This window comes from Filicampus tigris, chromosome 22 (genome assembly GCF_054856515.1).
Source record: "Filicampus tigris isolate MCC_2025a chromosome 22, RoL_Ftig_1.0, whole genome shotgun sequence".
Lineage (NCBI taxonomy): Eukaryota > Metazoa > Chordata > Actinopteri > Syngnathiformes > Syngnathidae > Filicampus > Filicampus tigris.
Window position 1 is genome coordinate 3,470,001 of NC_141238.1, and position 18,536 is coordinate 3,488,536.

General features: G+C 41.2%; 1 protein-coding gene across 12 annotated transcripts in view; it reads right to left on the reverse strand.

Moving 5' to 3' along the window:
• Nucleotides 1–18,536, reverse strand: part of osbpl8 (oxysterol binding protein-like 8) — a 40,447-nt gene that overhangs the window by 7,590 nt on the left and 14,321 nt on the right. For 4 of the 12 annotated variants that reach the window (XM_086021897.1, XM_086021894.1, XM_086021895.1 and 1 more), the window contains 16 exons: nucleotides 15,440–15,476; nucleotides 14,889–15,113; nucleotides 9,884–10,177; nucleotides 6,683–6,756; nucleotides 5,990–6,070; nucleotides 5,678–5,779; nucleotides 5,259–5,462; nucleotides 4,442–4,526; nucleotides 3,093–3,258; nucleotides 2,268–2,493; nucleotides 1,923–2,107; nucleotides 1,436–1,517; nucleotides 1,235–1,333; nucleotides 991–1,087; nucleotides 806–904; nucleotides 226–323 (listed from right to left, as the gene is read on the reverse strand). In XM_086021897.1, the coding sequence (XP_085878023.1) occupies nucleotides 226–323; nucleotides 806–904; nucleotides 991–1,087; nucleotides 1,235–1,333; nucleotides 1,436–1,517; nucleotides 1,923–2,107; nucleotides 2,268–2,493; nucleotides 3,093–3,258; nucleotides 4,442–4,526; nucleotides 5,259–5,462; nucleotides 5,678–5,779; nucleotides 5,990–6,070; nucleotides 6,683–6,756; nucleotides 9,884–10,177; nucleotides 14,889–15,113; nucleotides 15,440–15,476 (2,154 nt within the window). Of the gene's footprint in view, nucleotides 1–225; nucleotides 324–805; nucleotides 905–990; nucleotides 1,088–1,234; nucleotides 1,334–1,435; nucleotides 1,518–1,922; nucleotides 2,108–2,267; nucleotides 2,494–3,092; nucleotides 3,259–4,441; nucleotides 4,527–5,258; nucleotides 5,463–5,677; nucleotides 5,780–5,989; nucleotides 6,071–6,682; nucleotides 6,757–9,883; nucleotides 10,178–11,797; nucleotides 11,882–14,888; nucleotides 15,114–15,439; nucleotides 15,477–18,536 lie in introns of those variants that run through there. The other 8 variants (XM_086021896.1, XM_086021898.1, XM_086021905.1 and 5 more) reach the window with 6 other exon arrangements.

The following is an 18,536-nucleotide window of genomic DNA, read 5'->3' on the forward strand; positions in this document are numbered from 1 at the left end:
AAGCATTACTTGATGTCTTCCTCGCTAATATGTCTGCTTAAAACAACTAGGCTGGTGAGGTGCTTTAGTCCAGATTTAAATACCGGCTGCTATTTCAAGATTGGTGCTGCGGAGTGGAGGCATGGGTGGTGGAATTTTATACAATCATGGACATGGTGGTAAGGCATCGTGAAATGTTCACGTATCTAGAAAGGAGAACAAATGATACCACTGCTGCGGTCTTACCTTGAGTTTGAACTCCAGCTGAGAACTGTAGCCTGTCTTTTCACACGCAATAGTGATCTGACCACCCAACTCCAGAGTCATGGTGCCATACAAAATGCCTAGCATAACACAAAAACACAAACACATTTATCAGTCATAAAAAAGACAAGTAAATGGAATGCACTACGGGAAAATTGACCTTTTAATGACTTGTGTACAAATAGTTGGGTCACTGGACTGGAGGCCGCCAACGCATCAAGTGTGAAATTCAACAACCAAGTGCCGGTACATACTGTGCATTGCTATTTCTGAAAATGTGTTTGTGAACGAGCTGTTCTGCACTTCTAATAAACCAATAGATAATAGATCATTTATATAATAACCACCCTCATGCAATGTGTTTTTCTGCCACTTTCAAGATCCAGCCCACTGTTACACTAGCGGGCAAGCTGGGAACTGTTTTATATTGTGAAGAAAATGCACAAGAAAATGGTCTCCATTCAGACCAGTATTATATTATCATTGCAATTCAAATTTGAAGTGCACTGAAGGATACGAGCAACCAATAACGGACACATATTTAATGTGGGCACACGCAGACCTTTACAGTGGGCGTAGGGCATGTTCATCACATAGTCCTCTCCCCGGTTGAGGAAAGTGAGGCGAGCTTCGCCGTCTAATATGGCCGACAAGGAGTTTCCTAAAACAAGCAACAAAGCAATGGTAAAGACATTTCGTAGGTAACTGGCATAATGCTTTAATAGTAAGATTTCTCTGTACGTGTACCATAGAACTTGGACTTGGCAAGGATGCTCCCGCTGAGGCAGAATCCATCCTTCCTGTTGCTGACATAAAAGGCTGACACGGGGGGGTGATGGGAAACCTGAAATATCAAACACTTTTCTTACAATTTTACAGAGAAAGTTGCATGTAATCTGATCCGTGGCGGTTCCAATATCCCACATACAAGTTATTTCAATGAGGGGGGGTGGGCTCCACTGTATCGTATTCATTTTTTTGCTGTTGTTACCTGTTCTGCAATGTAGAAGGTCTTGCTGGTGGTCTTTTGGTGGAGCCACATGCAGCGGCAGGTCTCGCCGATAATTGGGTTGTAAGGCTTCTTCAAGCCCTACCAGTTCACAAGCAAGTTTGCACAAAAAAACAACAACATTATTCAAATTCTTCATTGGCAGGGGGTACTGTGTGGACTGTTTGTGCTCAGAGTCCACACCTTGGGCTTTTTATAGAACCCAGAGATGTACCACTTGACCACTTTCTTCATCCGGTTGTAGGCGTTCTCCTCTACCGCAGCCCTTAGTGTGGAAATAAACACAATAAAAGATGGCACACATAAAAGGTCTCACCAGCTATGAATATAGAGCATAATGAAACATCATTCAATATATTTGAGCCACTGAGAAATACTGTGGGCTTAGTTAATTTTCATCCCGCAAAAAGCGAAAAAAATTCCAATTTGGACAAATGTATACAAATATACAGAAAAAGTCATCATTGTCCTATAAATCAGCAGGAAATAAATATCCTGGATTGCCTCTCGTTCTCAGTGGCTCATTAAATGATACTTTTTCAACATTGTTTGTTAGGAAAGTAACTCAATAAAATGCTCTATAAATGTCCAGATAAGGTTTTGTACTGGCGAAAATGCCTTGAATCAGCTCTGAAATGGCGGACAAGTGGAATGGAAGGGAGGCTCTTACTCAGACAGGAAGTCGGCATGGTAGTAGTAGTCGGAGAGTTTATCCAGGAAGGACCTCGGCTCCAGGATGAATGTGGGCAGGACCACCTTGGACAGATCCATTCCCGGTCGCACTTGCTTCAGGAGAGTCCAGATCAGGGACTTGTTCTCCTCTGACACCGTCTCCGTCTGGGCGGCCTCCCCTGCCTGCAAGACAGTTGAATGGAATAATCACTATGCGCATCAAATATTACAGTATTTCATTAAAAGTATGGAGGACTGAAATGCTTTAATTAGCTGGCTGGGTGTTAGATTAGTGAGCTGTCAAAGCTGTATTAGTGTGGAAATGCACATTCAAACTGGATACCTCGCCCAGCTCCTCGTGAGATTGCTCCAGGTAGGACGTTTCCCGCACATGCTCATTGGGGTCCATGTCGACATAAGAGTCGTCCTGGCGCTCCGATGTGTCACTGTCGCTCTCATCGCTCTTCTCCAGGCCTTCCGGGTCCGACTCCTCGTGGTCCGGCTCCCCCTCCCGGTCCGACTTGTCGGAGTAGAGGTCCGGGTCTTTCAAATGGTCACTGTCGTTAAATCTGGGCAGAAATATAAAGCACAGCAAATATTATATACAACTTTAGGACCCGACTGATTAATTGGCCGATATCATCTCCTTTAAAATCGTGAGGACTTTAAAACTTCCACACCACCAACAAAAAATAAACAAATAAAATTGGCAGATTTGTGCAGATTTTCCTCTCTGTTGTAAAGTTAAGCAATCGCTAAAGAACCCCAAAAATGTAAAAGTCAAATTTTCTGCTTGTAATTTATTGTTGCAAAAATAATTGATTTTACACGTTTTTGGGGTTTTTTTTTTTTTTTTTTAATGAATCAGTCGATTAATCATTATTGGGAATTTTGTTCTGTGAAATATCAGCATCAACCCTAAATTACGTCAGCAGATGGACAATATGTCTTAGGAAATGTTCAGCGTGCTTGACACCATGACTGCTTTCCATGGACTATATTCTTGCTGTACGTAAAACAATGTGAAAGGATTTCACCCATGTAGCCTCAGTAGGAATTAAAAGTTGTTCTTTGAATAAAAAAATCTTTCTGAGCACTGCACTTGAATTAGTAAATAAAATTGTGAAATCGCCAAACCCTAGATTGAGGTATTTGTTTTTCGACTTACTGGAATCCATGCATGTTGTGGGCACGTAGGAGGCTGTAAAAGTTAAGGGAATGTTCTCCTCCAGATGCCACCGTGCTCACATCTTCCTTGCCCTCACGGATCATGGTTCTTTTTAGCAGGCTGGAGCACTTCAGGGCCAGTTCCAGGGCATCCATCCAGCAACGACCTTTAAAAAAACAAAAAAAAAAACCCCAAATGCAATTCAAACACAAATGTCTGGAAAACTGCACCTCCAAAATCTTACAACTGTGTATGACAAGTCGACAATAATGATAAAAGAGCAACATGTACTCAGTCCCCATTGAGTAAAAGCTGAGTTTTAAGACTTTCAAAGTTGTACTATTCAGCATTTACCTTCCAACTTAATGAACTGAAGTTTGAATTTGACTGGTTGGTTCCCAACACAGCCACATCGCCAGATTTAAGAGGGTGTGCACACTTGTGGAAACACATTACTTCGGTTATGTATTTGTAGTTCCGATCTCAGAAAGAGTTTGTTTTCCAATTTGTTGTGCAGAATAAGCCTCAGCTCGACCATTAACGCCTGATGCGTTGATTTAGCAGGAACCCGGCGTGACAGCAGCCCTTTTCACTTGTTCTAGCAGCGCTGACAGAACTAGGCAGACTTGCTGCTTGTTTCAGTACCAGGGACAGTCACATAACGTGTGAACTCCCTTTGCATATTCTAGCACCACGGACAGAGACTTATCACATCACATTGCATGACTGCACTTGAATGTCAAATAAACTTTTCACATTCAAATAATGGAAATGCCATTACTGTGTTCCAGCCGCTAACCCCCCAAAAATTGTAACATGCCTTTTACAAAGAAAAATTGTGCTCTAGAGTATTGTACTGTATAAAACAATTTAATTTCTATCAGAAACTCCTGTAGATAGGAAGTTTTGTGTTTCCGCCCCGGGAATATCAGTTCTCAACCGAACTATACATGCTAGTTTCATTAGCACATCTATGGAATTTGACGTTATATTTTAGCATTGGTGGGCTACCACCATACTTTCCAAAGACATGGGTTTGCTTATATACTGTACACAACGTGTATTTCTCTTTGTTGAAGTTTAGTTTTACAGTCAACTTCAACTGGGAATGGCCATAACAGCTTGAAGCAAGCACATTTGGCGTCTTTTCAAATTTTGGCTCACAGCACAAGGCAAACAAAAAATAAAATAAAAAAATGTGCGGTGAGGCACTAGTAAGTGAATGTACTACGGTACATTAATAGAGTCTTATACATGTGAATGTATGTCAATAAAGACGTGAGTGAACCCAGTAGGCAGCTGACAAGAGAAATGGATGTCAAGTGCATGAATGACAGCTCGTCTCTTACCATCAGACTCGGAAGCCGCACGGAAGATGAGGTGGCTGCTGGGTAATGGCTGAGTGATGGAGCCCACCGCTTCCCCTTTGGGACCCTGAAAGGACCTTGAATTATTTACACGCACTAATTGGAAATGCACATGCTTTGATAGTGTGAAGAGGCTAGGCCACAAATTTGCATGGCTCAAGTGTTTGTTTTGGAGGTGGAGAGCTGTAATCAATAATCAAGAGGAAACACTATAAACACAATCATGGCTGGAGTGGACTGGATGCTTTGTGTGTGCATGTGTGCTTTCTTTTTTCACACGCTCCCTTAATTTTGCGCTTGACATTCACATCCTGTTCAATTCATCTACGGGAACAAAGGATTTGGTTTTTGGGCAAAAAGGACATTTTGCATTTAAACCGCTCACATTATTCTTATCCTGCCATTATGACCGAGTAATAATCCAGGATGGGTTTATGGGTTCATCCTTTGTCATGTGTCACATCGTTAAAAGGATCATTTTGGATTTTAGCTGATGGTTGGATGGTTCGGTCAGGAGGATTTTACCAAGCAACTCGGGAGTTAAAATTCCAATGAATGACTTCCCTCTAAAAATAGAAAGTGTCACAACACTAGTCACAATTTATAACTGTTAGGATTGTGCGAGTACCGATACCAGTAGAAAAAAAAAAAAGAAATTTGATTTCCAAAAAGGCAATTTTGTCAGCTGGGCTTTTCATTAGTATAAGCAATATAACTGTATATACTGAGGCGATCCTTCCGTGCTCCGACGGCTGTGTTGGTCCTGATGAAGTCGAATAAAGCTTCAGGAGATTCTGACCTTGACGGCCCAGATGGACTGCTCGAGGGGGTGAAAGAGCTTGAAGCAGAAGCCGTCCTTCTTGGAGGGTCGCTCGATGAGCTCGCAGGCGTTGAGCAGCACCGTGCCCACCCATTGGCCGTTCTTGTGGGTCTTGTAAATGAGCAGGACGCCCGGTTTCAGCACGCACCACAACTTGGTCCAGCTCTTCAGGGTTCCGCGGATCTGCGGGCAACCGTGACAGGTTTATTCCCCACATTAAAATGCCAATCAAACATAACTTATTTGACTACAATTATGTGTCTATTTTAGGGGTTTCCTGACATTTGTTTTGTACTTTTGAGCAGAAATCTTGAGGTTTTATGTCAACACTGACATTTAATTCAAACTGTTAATAGAATTGAATTAAAGAAAGAAGCATAAAACGTCAACTCTTTTACCTTCAGCCAGTCAGCCATGACAATGACAGAAGGATCCGTGATGGTACTTAGCAGCTCTTTTGTCGCTCTTTTCTTCTCTTCCCTGTAGTTCTTCTTTTGGACCTAAAGACAGCATCATCACACTTTCCACAGGCTATGCAATGCAATTAAAATAAAGAGTAATTTGCCCTTATAATGGGGAAACAAATTGTGTTAACATGTTTTTGTGTCAATGACATCATTGCTTATCAGGCTATACATCACACGTCTTAAGGGCGTCTAAAGTGTGTCCGGATAAACAATGTGTAAGCTGATTTACGGGGCGGTTTTTACCTTGAGGGACTCTTTCTTTGTGAGCTTGCCTCCAGACGCGGACACGTCCTTGTCGGAGCCATTGTACAGCTTGGTTTCCGACTGCAAATGTGCCAAACGACAAATAAATATAGAGTTATTCAAATGAAATAAGATGACCACACAATAGGGATATGTATTGCTTTCTTTAATATCTAACATGAGTTCAGCGTCAAGATGTATTTGAGTTAACCTCCATCAACCAATTTACTCCACGCACATAATGCGACAATAACAATCACGACATACACATTTGACCTTACATAATTCATAATAATGAACAATAGTGACTAATGTTAATTCAAAGTAAAGGTCAAATCAAGTTTCATCTGTAAAGCAATGTCTTTTCACGGTAGCCCAAACTTAGCACACGATAAGCTGAATCAGACCTATAAAAGACCTCCTGGAGGTGTGGGAATGCATCTGGCAGATAGCTACGCAAGCCAATCGGGACTCATTTAGAGCCCAGGGACAGACGCGGATGAGAAAGGATCATTAAGTCGGGTTAAATAAGGCCCGAAATAAATGCCAGCACAGGAAGGAATGTAGAAAGTTCCATAATCGCAAAGGAGATAAAACAATCTACTGTATTTCATGTGGAAAGACTGGACAGTCTAATGAGATAAATGCCTTGAAAAATGTTTGTATTGATGTTCTGAGCGTGTATCCGGGCACCTTGCTCTTGGATATGGAAAGCGAGTCCTCTTTCAAAGGCAACGACAAAAGGTCCTCCTTGCCTCTCTCGAAACCTACGACGAAAAGACAGAAGAAAAAGTCAATCAACACATCAGCGTTATTCAAGATGTGACACAAGTGCATGCATGTCTATTGCACAGCTATTTTTGATTGGACAGCCACAACTAGAAAAAAACAATACGCAGAGTATGACGCATATTGGTTATGATGGTGGTACACTTTTTTCAAGTGGTACTTGATGTAAAAAGTTTGACAGCTACTATTGTAGAACATTCCTGCTGGTTGGATACCAGCATTGAATGGGAAAAAAAAAAAAGGAAGTCATAAATAAAATCTTCTTATTGAAGTTTGCTTTCACACGGGTTAAGTCCATGTGTGATCCCGCCAGACCATCTGCGCCCACTTGACGCACATCCCCATGCCAACCTCCTGCGGTAAACACGTCAAGGGCAATTCAGGCACTGAGATGGCATGACTCAGCATCCTCTTCCTCAATATTTGAATGCACACAGTGGGGCATCAGAGAGCAGGGCGGTTTCAAGTTTTACACTTGTAATAGTGCGGCAGAAAGCCATCGAGTACGCTGCAAAGCACCAAACGTATCAACTTGCAATCAAAGCCACAAGCTTTGTGTTCTCAGATGCCTGACTGGCTTTTCTTTTGTTTACTCGTATTTGTCCTTTTCAAGGAGATTATGGAGAGCGACACTGCTGGTACTTTTCACAGGGGGTTTAGATAAGGTCAAATTATTTTTGTAGCTGCCTCGGCTACCCTAAAAATGTTCTTCTTTCATTGTTGTAGAAGAGTGACTACGATTTTCAGGTTCAAGGCTCTTGAATATGGCATCTTATATTACATAAAAAGCACTGGGGTAAAAAGGGTTGTGCGCAAGTGTCCACTACTGACGTGGCTGTTTTGATTATTATTTCTTTTTATGAATGCACCTCTCTCAACAGAAGGTGTGTGTGTGTGTGTGTGTGTGTGTGTGTGGGGGGGGGGGGTGTGTGTGTGTGTGCCTAAAGAGTAGATACAGTAGTCAATGGAAATGGAATGTCTTGTTGATCTATGCGGCAACTTCATTGATTTTCCACATGATTCTCAAAGAAGCCACAATGTCAAGAGTTGTGATGTTACATATCGTCACTGTCCAGTGAAAAACACTTCTCCAATTTTGGAAACTTTTTTAATTTTCACTTTAATGCGATGTCTGTAACACGGAAACATGATTCAGGTAAAAATAAGAATATAATGAAATTCAAATGAAAAAAAAATGGAGATAAGTGTTTTTCACAACGATATACCGTATGTCACGAAATGAATACTGACGCATTGGCGTTACTTTACATCAGCTTTCAATACAATGTAAAAAAAAAAGAAAAAGAAAAAAAAAAGTGGTTTGCTACACAGTACTCCTCAATTAAATTGAAGTTAAATGATTAATGCTAAAGTTGCAATTGTTGAATTTCAAAAATTATTCTTTCACCAAAAAAAAAAACCCAACAACTTGGGTTTACAATTTTAAATTTGGTCTGTTCCAAAAGAAAACATTACTGAAATTGAACAAGTTTGCATAAAAGCACTTCAACCTGGTCTCTATGATAGGGCATGTAATGCATTTGCTTTGAACTGTAACATAGAAATGCAAACTATAAAATTTGAGTGACACAAATTCAAAATGGTAAAATGCAAAGAGCACACTGATATCAAAAGAGTGCATCAAAGCGCGTCCCCATGTTGAGCTACACCTCCATTGTGAGGTGGTAACTATGTAGATACTGCCACAGGACCATCACACTAGGATGTCTAGCATAAAGCCGTGAGAAGGACATTTCAGACATTGTGAACGAAATGCGGGGTAAGACTATTATCATTAAAGCTTTATAGCATGACAATGCCGTGAGGAAAACAACAGGTTTTTAGGGAGCACCAATTTGGCTTGTGTGAGATTTTCACCAACTGTTTGAGTGTTCTCCGTAAAATTGAATTTTTCTTCAATAAAGTATGAACGGAAAAACTGAAATAATGATCCGTGGGAATCAGAAAGAAGGGGATTAAATCGTTAAATAAAGAAAACCTAAGCCGGCATGAAATAACTTGTGAAATGAATGCGGGCCATTTGATATGATGATATTTTATATGTTGCCCATCAAAAGGTTAAGTAGCCTTCCTTAGTACCGATCAATGGTGAGACCATTAACTTTGGGTTGAGCCAGTGCCAGGACAACAAAGACTGTCGGCAGACAAACAAACATGACTCACAAACCTCATCCCTCAGCTGTATTCCTCCATTCCCAGAAATTGAAATCGCTGCGATGGCCGCGTACAACAAAACAGCATTTGCACAGACAAAACAATAGGGCAAAGCAGTGACAGCGACCAGCTGTCGTCTGCGGTTTGTCTCGCAAAAGAAATGGTGCCTGTTAGCCATTCAAAATCGGAGGATGGAGCTTCGGCTGGGGAACAAACAATGAGTCAGACTGGATGGATGAGTATAAGTACGCGCGCGGCCGCATGATATGCTAGTTAAAGAGAAACCGGCTGGCAAGCAAAGGGTCACGAATAAAAGAATGGTGGCATGGATGAAACTGATCAAATGATCCAACCTGACTTTAAAATGACACTACCTCTCCTTGGGACCAAAAAGTACAATTTTTTTTTCATATTATCAATTTTCATCATCTGAGGTATGCAAATAAATACTTGCTATGTATTCCTAAATTCTGGAATTTTCATATGTCATAGTGTTAACATTTACACTTAGGTATTGTAAATACAAACCCCGTTGGGGCAGTGCGTAAACAATGCAAAGTCAAACTACTGAACAATATAGATCATATTAACATGCAGCAAAGTTAAGCAAACATGGCGTCAAAGGTGTCCTGGCTGGTTCACCAGCATTAAGGTAATCCTGTGTTGCCATGGCAATAGCCGAAGATCCTGTTTACTGTCAACATGATCATAAAGTAGCAACTTTGCCTCAAACTGTCCACACTGTTAATTCAATGGATAGTACTGGATACATCCAACCAAAGGAAGGCACAAATTGACCAAACGGAAACTACGGGACACAGGTCACACCTTCTCTAATGACTCAGCATCACGAATAATACAAACACATGTCAATCACAAGGCACAACTAAAGGTTGGACTGACTACCGCTACTTCCTTCCCGACACCCACCTGACAGGGAAATGGGCGACAGCTCATTATAACCCCCGAAGGAGGCATTGCGGATGAGTTTGCGTCCGTCCGGGTGCGGGGGTCGCAGCGAGGCCGTGCCGCCGCACGTGGAGAAACGGCGACGCCCCAGCAGGCCCTCCTCCTTCATCATGGGGGCTGGCGGGCGATCCCTCGGTGAGCCGGGGGAGGGAGCGGCGGGCGGACGGACGGGCGGGGCGTGAAGGTAAGGGGGGTGCTGGTGGCGGTGGTTGAGAAACCCCAAGGGTAGAGGTTGAAAAGGGGGGTCCCGCGCTCCTACGGCGAGCCAAGCAAGTGAACCAAAACAAGAGAAGACAGAGCAAAAGAGCTCAGAGTGGAGTGCGGTATTTCCTCGATGCTTCCCTCAGCTGACTGCTCCCTCCCTCCCTCCCTCCCTCCCTCCCTCTCTCTCTCTCTCTCTCTCTCGCCCTCACTCGACTGAGCAATGAGGCACGCAGCACACTGGAAGTACCTCACAGCCCCTCCTACTCACTCCACTCTAGATGGGGAGGTGAGCTACATCCAAGTTGGGGGGAAAAAAGAGCCTATCTTATGTCAAACGCTTCACTACTGGAGATGTCCAATTAATTTGGAGGGCTACCATTTATCTGCCTTGTTTTCTTGCCCATCAAACAGATAAAAAAAGCAAAAAAGGCTTAATCCGATGCAAAACCTCTACAAAATGTGGAGATGATGAGAAAAACATGTGTTATATACACGATCTAATACATCTGATCATAGTTTAAACTACAACCCTCCAGGGAAATCAAGGCACAAACGCTGCAAACTACAACCGTAATCAAAAAGGTTTTTTTTTTATTAAGTCCAATGCATGAATAATGAAAATATATTGGAAATACACACTATTTGTTGGACAGCATCTACATGATGTTGCATTGTTTTCCAGTAGCATTAATGTCAAATAAATTCAGATGTACTGTAGTAATCTGATGTGCCAACGACACCCAGACTTAAACAAGGAAAAATTCAAGTGGCAATCAAAGAGTGTTAGTTTTGTTGCAAAGGTAACGCGTAGTTTGACTATGGGATTTATTGTGTTGTGCGTCACAATACTGATGTAGAGCAATGGTATGTTTAAGTCCAGTGCTACTTGGAAAAACAACCCACTGAATGAAATACAAATAAAACGCACAACATTTAAAACATGAAATCCAGTCAAACATTGGAATGCAGCTTCAGTAGAGTACTTTTCATGTACAGTACAGTTTGGTTGTATTCAACTTTTAAGTACAGTACATAATGTTACAACGGCTTACAATAATACTACATGTACTCGTTGGGGAGGGGGGGGGGGGCTTGTTTTCAGTGACCACTTGGGCATACTAGTTACTGTATTCTAACGTCGGTCACTATAGTGGTGCTTGGAGAGCAGTAGACGTATAGTGCTTGCAGTAAAAAGTTGTAGATCCACTGATCTATTGGAAAATTAAGCTGCTTTAAGGCTCAAAAGTGACCTCGCTGTGACACTGCGACCAATGGATTACAAGTCAATGACACCATGCGGCTTTAGTAAGACAAAACATAGCAAAACAAGTGGTCACATGCAGGTAACCACATCCACGTGGATCGAAAAGGCTCCAACAAGACACCGTCAAACCCCGGGATTAGCTTTGGAACAAAGAAGCTTTTTGAACACTGTCATCCCACCGTGGTCCCCCCCAGCTAGTCCACTTCCACTCAAAGAATAGCAAGGTTGACAACATGGGATGATTAATTATATTGAGTGCTCCTCCTCCTACTCAACATTCACAACCACGAGAGGACACAGACGCACCGGCAAGTACTGTATACAACTTAACAACGAAAGCCTCTTTATAATCACACCTCGCTTTAATGCCAGGTCAAAACGTTGGAATAATTTCCAAATTGGCTTACTTTAGATCCACACGCCGTCAGCCCAGACAAGCCTCCGGCCATCCAAGCATAGCCAAGTCCCTGCAGCCAGTGTACTCTCCATCATAGCGTCGAATGGACTTCCACTGGCTTCTCAGTCACCCCTAGACCCTCTTAGGAGCGCTCATTGGATGAGGTCGTAGGTTAGAGAAGCAACACTGCGAGGAGATTGGCCGAGGGCGAGGATAAGGCCGGCCTTCCGATCAAACTACCGCGCTGTTAACAGGCCCTAATCCCAGAAGCTGAATTTAAATCCGCACTGACCCCATCTGATCTTCTGCTGCCTTTGTCGTCGTCGTCACTGTTTACCTCGGCCCTTTCTGTGGGTTTTCCTCAGCCACCCAATCACATTCGAAAGCCATGTCAAACAGCCTTTTCAGCGCTTATTTGTGCTTCGATGAGTCATAAAGAGAGTAGGGCCAAGGACGCTCAAGTGATTAGTGCCGATGATTCAGTCACTGCACTAACCAAACTATCCCGTGGGGTAGGAAAAAAACATGCTCATAAAAGAAATGAATATGAAAAGTATATAGACACAACATAAGATACTCACAGGCAAATATTTTCTATCCTCTGTGAAGACAGACTGACTATGATTATTGTTATTAGGGCCGACCGATTCATCAGTCGGCTGATTTTATATAGAAAGTATACAGAATAATCATCGGCTGGAGTTTAGCAGATTAAACGGCAAAATAATCTTACTTTCTCATGAAACAGTAAATGACTTTCAGTAGGTATGGGCATGAAGTAAAGGACATGTATGGCTAACAGAACGTTATGCTGTGTGAATTACGTCCTTCTCCATCCTCTCATAAACCCACTAAGATTCAACGTCTGTAGGTATATACAGTCAAGCCATGCATGACTGTACGCCTATCCTTGCTTGCAAATAGAGGAGACACATTCATGCCTGAAATCTTTCGTACGAATAATTTCAGGCTTAAATGTATATGTTGCTAGGGTTTCATATTCATGCTTAGTGTGCATTATTAATGCGAAAATTGGCTCCTGTTTCTCTCTGTACATTTCAAATGCAACTCTCTCAAAGATGACGTTTTTATTTAGAAGTCACCACCTCATGGCAAAGAAAATATTAATGGAGTACAAGCAATCTGATTGAATGTTAAAGTGAATTATGCATAAATCATGTTTTGCCAACTTCACACCATACCTTTGTAAAAGCTGCCTGATACTCTTTGTGATTGACTTGAGCCATTATATAAGGAAATATAGGAGGCAGTACATAAATATGCTACTTGCAAAGGGCAAATAATGCACAGTTTGTGTACCGACTGCATATGACTCAAAACTATTTGAACATACTGTAATGCTAACACAATATTACATAGAAGAGTCAGTAAGCCGATTTGGAACGCCGAAATAATTATTTTGGGGCATCTGGACTCTCTGTCACCAGCGCCAGTACAAGTTATGTGCGGACGATTTTGCACACCCACTCGCCACAGTCTGTCTCAGACACTTGGAAGACATCATCTGAGTAGCTCATGTACTTTTCCACCATATGCCACAGCACGACAATTCCACTGTGCAATAATATAATTGTGCAGTCATTCACATGAATGAAGTCCAGACTGCATTACGAATCCAATGCATCACTTATTGTGTGCCAGAAGGTATTTCATTGAAGTTTCTTCAAGTTGTACTCCCTGAAAAGACAAAACTAGTTTGCTTCCGTTTGAAATTCAGCCTGAACATGATTTATTTAGAGACAATCCTCTTCATCCAGTGACTAACAAAAATGACCTTTAAATGCAACATTAAAATTTTTTAAACTAATTGTATGCTCCAGTATATTTTATTTTTATTGTTAATTTTAAAAATGGACATTCATGTGATATAACCTCCAACCTAAAATTTCGTCCAATCGTAAATATTTTGGCTACTATAATACCCATTTTATTTTTGTTAGATTATTGAATACGCAAATTCATGAAACAGTTCATTTTCATAATCTATTAATGTATTAGATTGTAATATTTTTGTGAAAGAAAAACCCCTACATTTTAAAGGTAACATTAAACATTGTTTATTTTTGTACTTATATATTAAAAAAGTAAAAACAAAACGTAAATCTACTATATATACTTTAAAGAAAAGTCATGACTTTAATATCAGGTTATTTGCAATACTGTTAAGACCAATTACAAATCTAATGCTTCAGTCAAAACAGCCACCACCACCTGCAATCCACAAGAGGGCACACTAACACAACAATAAGGCACAGAGGACAAACCAGATTTTTTTTTTTAGTTTGTTTTTTCATAAATCCATGTAATTCGGTTTTAAAATGGCACGTTCGTAAGTAAGGCGGAGCACAATGTACTGAGCAGCAGAGAGGCAAAGGTGCTGAAAACCACTGGAGACTGAATGAGTCGTCATTTCAGCATTAGGTGTCTGGAGAAGGGTTTTAATTTTTTTGTTAAAAAAACAAGCGCACACCCTCCGGAGCTGGCCGCCAAGCTGAGGTCTGTTTATGGTTACGTGCTTCATAAATAAAGCACACGCAATGTTTAGATGCCATTTTGCAGATTCTGCAATGTGGAAGATAACGTAAGAGTGACCATGAGTGCCTCATGAAAACAAGCCATATAATGTCGATTTAATATATACCAAGGAGGTTATGATATATTATATATTTGTAAGATGCAGATTTCATCTCATTTCATTTAAAATAACAGTAGCTGCAAAAAATACTTTTTGTGTCATACACATTCACATTATTCTATTTCAGTTTTTTTTTTTTTTATTTTTTTTTTACAAGGGCCTACCATTGAATTTGAGTGATTCAGATGAGCTAATCATGTCGGAAAAATGTGCAAAATGGTTGAATTTTTTTTTTAACTACAATTAAGCCAATGTTTCATAACATATTCATTTTATTGGGAATTCAGATTAAGTCCTAAAAAGTGTAACATACTTAATAAAAAACTAATAATGTATTAACTCATGGCTTCCTCATGAAACATTTTCAACTTTTAACCACCCCCGAGCCCCTCCCGCCCCGATCGCCACAGTTAACATAAACGTATTAAATATAATTTTAATGTACCGTGGCTGTAGGTGATGCCCGGGCTGAGAGAAGACGGAGAAGCAATATGCTCCCGGCTGGGTGTTTGGAGGCCTGCCTCCCTCTCCTTGTCCTTGTCCTTGTCCTTGTCCCTGTCCCTGTCCTTGTCCTTGTCCCGTTCCTTCACCTGGCGCTGGCTCATCCTGCCTGGTGTCAGAAAGACGGCGTCATCACCGGACACTATGGCTGCTGCTGCTGCTGCTGCTGCAGAGAGAGAAATGCACCTAGATGTGACAATCTATTACATCAATTATGGTCATTTTTTTCTAATGAAAATTTATTTGTTCCATAAATGCTTAAGTGCACATTTTTCACTATTTTTACACAAATAATAGTCTTTGTCACAACGTTGTCAGTGCTGTACATAGCATAAACGGCAGTTCTACAGATTCCAAGTGAGCTACAATGTAAAGACCGACAACACAGGATGAAAGTCAGATGTCATAGTAAAGGCAGGTGTCACGACATGTTCATTGTTCCTATTTTTCTTCAAGCGATTAGTTGCGGCGTGACATCTCAGGTCAGTGGCTTACCAGAGGTGGTATGGAGCTCTCTCAACTCTGCAGGGTGCTAGCAGGTGTGAAATGGAAAAAAAGCACAAGCAGGATGGAAGGGGTTGGGGCAACAGAAGGGGAAAATGGGGCACATGAAAGAGACGGATCAAGTGTAGGAGAAAGTAAGATCACAACAGCGGGAGGGAATCCTCCATGCGTTGTCGGCCGGATGACGGCGGTGGCATTTTGCGTGCAGTGGTGATCAACGGCAGGAGGAGAAGCCGCAGCCAACGATTGCAACCAAAAAAACACACAACAAAACAAAACAAATGGAAAACACTGACATTAGTTCAAATAAAATATAAACAGGACATAATTTTGACATGGCCATGTAATGAGGAAATGGGTACTAAATTCATATATTCATCACGACCCTGGATCTCATACAACGAAGATTACAAGTTCACATAACCCTTTTCAAATGGCAGATTCTTATTAAGTATTTCAAAACGTTTTCTACCATTAGTGTGACAAAGCTTGCAATTTGTTCAAAGTTCAATACAGTGAATTCCTGAATGAATCAATGGTCACGCCCATCTCAAATGGACTTCCCACTAATGAATCAGCACTTTGACCCAATATCTGTAAGAAAGAATTTGCCAGCTACATGGTGGGAAAACTGGTGATCACAGTCAGGATTCCCAAATCCACTGATTGGATATTCCTCCGTTAATTAGGAAGCGGCACCCGAGTCGCTACGATGTGATTGGACCGAAGCTTTTAGAGCCACTCACTGAGAGGATCAAGCGCTCTTAAGAGGTACTTAGAGAACAATAAGGCGAAAGGATTACAGGAACTGTCAGTGACTGGCGGAAGATTTGTGGGATGGCACCAACGTAGCCGATTTTTATTTATTTATTTATTTATTTTTTAAATGAATCGCAGAGGCAACGCTTACGCTATGGCCACGCCCTCTACATCGTGAAACGACGTGCAAGTGACTCAAGCATAGTTCATGGAAACGTGTATAGCATAAATATAGGAAAAGTGGATATAGGAAATGAAAACATGGGACAATGCATAATTACCCAGAGGAGGATCGGTTTTGCTTTGAATGTTTTAAAGCACTTTGAGTTGCATTTTTATGTATGAAAAGTGCTATATAAATAAAATGTGATTGATTGATTGATTGATCGGCATGGCATCTCTTTTAGAATGCCAAACAGCATTTTTCAAAGACAGATTTCTTCAAAGACAGCCGTGACTACAGCATTCGCTCTGGATGACGAGTGCTTGCTTACAATGTATAAAATATCCCATGTTACGTAATGTGTAAACATCACCCAGAGCTTACAGTCCCTCTGATCTTTTTTTTAAGTAGCAGGGGAACAGGAAGATAAAAACAACTGTTTTATTATTGTCCCACTGAAGGGCAACTCGCACACAAAATCACCTAGTTCAGGAAGTGTGAACTGTGGGTCAAATAATAAAATACGTTTTCATCACTGTCGTGTTACAGTATTTGTTCAGAAGACAATGAAATAATACATTGATGGGTATACGGTGCTCATTGATTAATTTCCATCACTTCTATTCAGAAACAGCTTCCTGTACCTGTTAGATGCCAATCGATTAATACTGGCATCTTTGCAGCATTACTAGTGTGTCCTCAACACTTGTTAAACAGAACTCAGACAACCTCTAATGTAAATTGCCACGGCATAAAATTTCCATTGAGAAACCTGTGAAATGTGTTATGTCCTATTGAGTCAGGTTACAGTCATGAAAAAATAAATACAATTAATTTGAACTTGGCTAGCATTGGATGTGTTAATAATGAAAATAACTAAGTAACTCGCGGCACAGTGCAGAGGTACACGCGTAAGTGAAAATCAAAATAACTGTAAATATTGCTTTGAAGGAGTCCACAACACACACACACACACACACACACACACACACACACATTCCTATTTTTCTGTTCCAAGACCTCCAATGTCTACTTCCTGTTGGTTCACATCCCCGCTGCCTCCCACTCCCAGAGTGTGAAAACTACAGCAGGCGCTGGTGTCACACTGGCTTGATCCATCAAGAACTAGCACATCTGTCAGCTCAAGTAGGGACCTCAGCCACAGTCTAGCAAACACGATACTCAGGCTCAAGTTATTCAGTCGGCTAGTATTTTTCTAATTTTTAAACAGATGCTAGCGAGCAGGTATGAACAAAATTCAACACATAATGGCGGAAAGGGAAGATAAAGACCGAACCCATAAGGTGATACTAAACATCCTCTCTCCGCATTTCTAATAGAAATTACTGGAGGTGGTGCAAAGGACGATTTCAACCTGACACTCTTACCCACGCCGGCTGCATTTCATTCGACGATAGCATTTCAGCATGTCTCTCTTCTAAAACGGGACAAGTGTGGGGGGGTAAATGGTGTGGGCGGCCTCACGCAGCAAGCGGCGACTGACTTGGTTTCATCCTAGCAAGGGGAGTTAGGCTCAGGGGCGCAACGTGAAGGTGACCCGGAGGGTATTAGTTGTGACATTGGAGGGTTGAAAATGGTGACGATGTAGGAATGATATCGGACATGCAACTTAAAACTCAAGGATAATTGTGTAGGTTGGGATCATGCAAACAAGAGTGAACAGAATCACTTCTTTTCTGTTCCAGCTCCTCACCTACAAAAAATGTGTTATGTATTTTAAATAAGTAAAACAGCACTACAAAGTGTACACAGTAATACTTTAACATTACTGTATTATTATAGTCAAAGGGGTGTAATATATAACAGTTTGTGCATCATGATTTCAAGCTTTAATTCATTGTGTGGCTCCTTTTGCTGTGGGCGTGCGTCTATGCCACCAGGGGACAATATAATATATACTGTACAAGTGTACATACGTATACAGTACGCACAAAGATGGTCACAACTGCTCAGTACACTGCAGTTCTATTACCGGTAATCCTTTCGTAGAGTATAAAGAATATATGCCTGCGGGTAATGTTTTACTGTTATAAATTGTGAAAGAAAATGTAAAAAGTGAGCAGTTGACGGCTCCAGCGAAGCAACCCAAATTGCATCAAATCAAAGCACATGACATCATAGCAGCCTTGAAAGACTAACATGCTA